At 39.1% G+C, this 3,142-nt stretch overlaps 1 protein-coding gene across 4 annotated transcripts in view; it reads right to left on the bottom strand.

The window, feature by feature from the left end:
* Window positions 1-2,303: 2,303 nt before the first annotated feature.
* cep295 (centrosomal protein 295) overlaps window positions 2,304-3,142 on the bottom strand; it is a 44,807-nt gene continuing 43,968 nt past the window's right edge. For 3 of the 4 annotated variants that reach the window (XM_081370717.1, XM_081370720.1, XM_081370719.1), the window contains 2 exons: window positions 2,804-2,903; window positions 2,391-2,525 (listed from right to left, as the gene is read on the bottom strand). In XM_081370717.1, the coding sequence (XP_081226843.1) occupies window positions 2,487-2,525; window positions 2,804-2,903 (139 nt within the window). In that variant the 3' untranslated portion in view covers window positions 2,391-2,486. The other variant, XM_081370718.1, reaches the window with a different exon arrangement.

The following is a 3,142-nucleotide window of genomic DNA, read 5'->3' as shown; positions in this document are numbered from 1 at the left end:
CTACTCATTCAGTAAAACACCGAAAAAATAATATTACACTACTGTAGTAATCATGTCATAAAAACAACATTTATATCAATATCATTCCTAAATGTCTTTTTAAAACGTTTGATCTGTTAACTGAGTAAAACTAAATGAATGTAAAATAAATATAAACAATAAATGAAAGAGTAATTAATATTTTATTATTATAAAAAAAAACAATTGCACTTTAACTTTAAAAAACAAATAAATAAAAACTACTACTCGACCTTGTCTGTATGTTTTTTCTTACGTAATTTCTAATTTGGTGAAAGGCACTTCACACACACTCAGATACAGTATATGTGAGAGGAGATGTATGTCCAGACTTGCACTGAGCTCCACCCCATGCGTGGGACCCACATGACAGGCCAGCTGGAATGAGGATCATCCTGTCATTTGTTTGCACTGTCACAATATACAATTGAAATACCTTTAATGAATACAGACCTCACCTGACCTGGGGTGCGTTTCCCGAAAGCATCGTTGGCCAACTATGGTCGCAAGTTCCGTCGTTACCAATAGAGTTCAATGGACATTGCGATGAACTTGCGACCATAGTTGGCCAACGATGCTTTCGGGAAACGCACCCCTGATCTTGTTGTTACAACTCTCCCTCGTTACCCTCCTCATTTGCTATTGATTCTCCTTGTTCCCTGTCTCTGTCCATTCAAAGGTAATTTAATCACTGTTCAACAAATAAAAGCAGATATAAATCACTCTTTGTAAATGATATGATTACAGATTATAACCTATAGATGTGCTGTTCAACAAAAACCTGGCTAAAACCAGACGATAACATTACTTTAAATGAGTCCACCAGGGCCGTAGTTTGTGTGTGTGTGTGTGTGTGTGTGTGTGTGTGATAACCCCTTCAATAACCAAAACAAGCAAGTACAAAAACCAAAAAGACTGATGAAGAGGAAAAAACATCATCCTGCACCAAAATAAATTGAAAAACTTTTTAAAAACTACGCATGACCACTCTTACTAGAATTTATCAAATTCTATTGCATTTATTGGGGTACATTTTGACTAACTTGTAGAATTTATAATAGATTATCTGTTAATGGAATATATTTTCCAACTATGGCATGTTGTATACATAGTTTCTCATTGCAAATGCTATAGATAAAAATATATATATTTTAACATTGGCCTTATGAGAGGCCATCAATGATCTTACCCGTTACATAACGCTGCTGCTAGTTGAACCCTTAAAGTCCCCCTGTGGTGAAACTCAAGCTTTTAATGTTGTTTATGTGTCTATGTGGTGTTTTTAATGTGCTTTAAGACAAACCATGTGTAAATTCATAAGTCGACAGCATTGCTGAGTATTTCCTCCTTAAAACTGCAGTGAACCAAAGACAGTCTCAAAAACACGCTCTGAAATCGCTGGTGTTTCTGACGTCACAAACTACCTTGTAACCAATCAGATCAACGTGTGATCGTCAACCAGTGGATCTCTGAGCTGAGTGAGTGAGTGGAGGCGGGGCTCATATTCGATATCATATTCGGGGCTCAATATTTACATATTCATAGAACCACGCATACTAAATGAGGCAAGGGTGTCGAGTTACATTCAAGACATTATGAATTGAAGGAAAAAACGTTTAAATATGTAATTTTGGTGATCAGAGATGAGATTTAAGGGATAAACTGATTGATTACAGGGGGACTTTAAGGGTTGTTTGAGTTCATGTAACACACCGTTGTCATTTAGCCAACATTTCTGTGCAAAGCTAACAATTCAAAGTGTAATTTCCCAGTTTTTGTCACACTGAGGTCGCAATGCTTCCATATCCAGCTAATTTAATGCTTCTGTAAAGAAGCAAACGTCCCTTCAGATGTGGTTTCAGGAGAATCGACTTCCATTAAAATCTAGTGTAGTGACGAGACTGGTCTAAAAACATAGACTGGTCTAATTTGAAACTATAGAGTAAGACTGACTGCTCCTTGACTAACCGCTAGTTAAGTTACAGTCATGACAGAATGGCTGTTTATGCCCCAGTTTTTACTGCATATGGCCCCTACTGATCTGTCAGGCCACATGATCAAGGCCACCTCGAAATCATGCAGAATCTGGAATGTGTCTATTGCATTGCAGTACAGGTCTGTATTCCCTTCGCATTAGCATGATGGGATATTTTCCCTCGCTGATGATTAGACGAAGAGCTCCTCATTAATGTCACAATGATCTGTAAATAAAACACTCTTATTTGGGATTGGGACGGTGTGTGCGCTCATGACATCAGCCATACTTGAATGTATGCAGGATCATCTACAGATGTCCCATCACGGCAGGTTATCGTTCCTCCAACTGCACCACCAAACGCTTTCAGCGATATTCACAATGACACGGAGAACTATTAGATCAAAGAACATTTTACTTAAAATACACAACATACAGACATACAAATAAAAGTGCTTGAGATTTTAAAATCTGATTGAGACCTCCGCAGACGTCATGGCTTGAGTTTGGCCCTCAGTTTCTCCAGAGTCTTCTGTAAGAGAGAGAGAGAGGAGCGTCACAAGTCTCATCGTGTCCATATCTGCACAACACAGAACTATCGTGTCGAATTATTCGAGTGAATCATCAGGTCATAATTCACTCCAAAAGCAAAGAAATAAAAAGGGAGGCAAATGTGAAGTGTTTAGCGTTCATGTGTTTCCTTTTGATTTCAATGTGAACCGTGTTTTCAGCATTCGTGAGACTCATCCAGTCACGTGACCGAGATCATCCTCATGTGTGATGAGTGCGTGTGCTGCTCATGCGTCTCACCCTCTGGAAGTCTCTGGCTCTCTCCCGGTTCTTGGCGTACGAGTCCTGGCGGCTCCGGGACTCCTTCTGCCGTTTAACTTCCTCTAACTGACTGTACAATCTGAAACCCAACAGGAAGTTCAGACACAAACCACACTCATGTTGACCGATTTCACAGCAAAGCATATTCAGGGCTCCAAATCTAAAGATTTTACTTCAGCGTTTAATACTACGTAGGTTCATCATCATCACACGTGACCATAAACTCTGGCTGAATACATTAGATCAGAGACTCTCTTTGAGATGGACTGCAGAAAGTGTTTATGAATGGCATATCTTCAAGAGAACTGGGTTTAAACG

The sequence above is a fragment of the Scardinius erythrophthalmus genome (assembly GCF_964197995.2).
Source record: "Scardinius erythrophthalmus genome assembly, chromosome: 7".
Taxonomy (NCBI): Eukaryota; Metazoa; Chordata; class Actinopteri; order Cypriniformes; family Leuciscidae; genus Scardinius; species Scardinius erythrophthalmus.
Note: the sequence above shows the minus strand (reverse complement) of the source record. Positions and strands in the feature narration are given on the sequence as shown.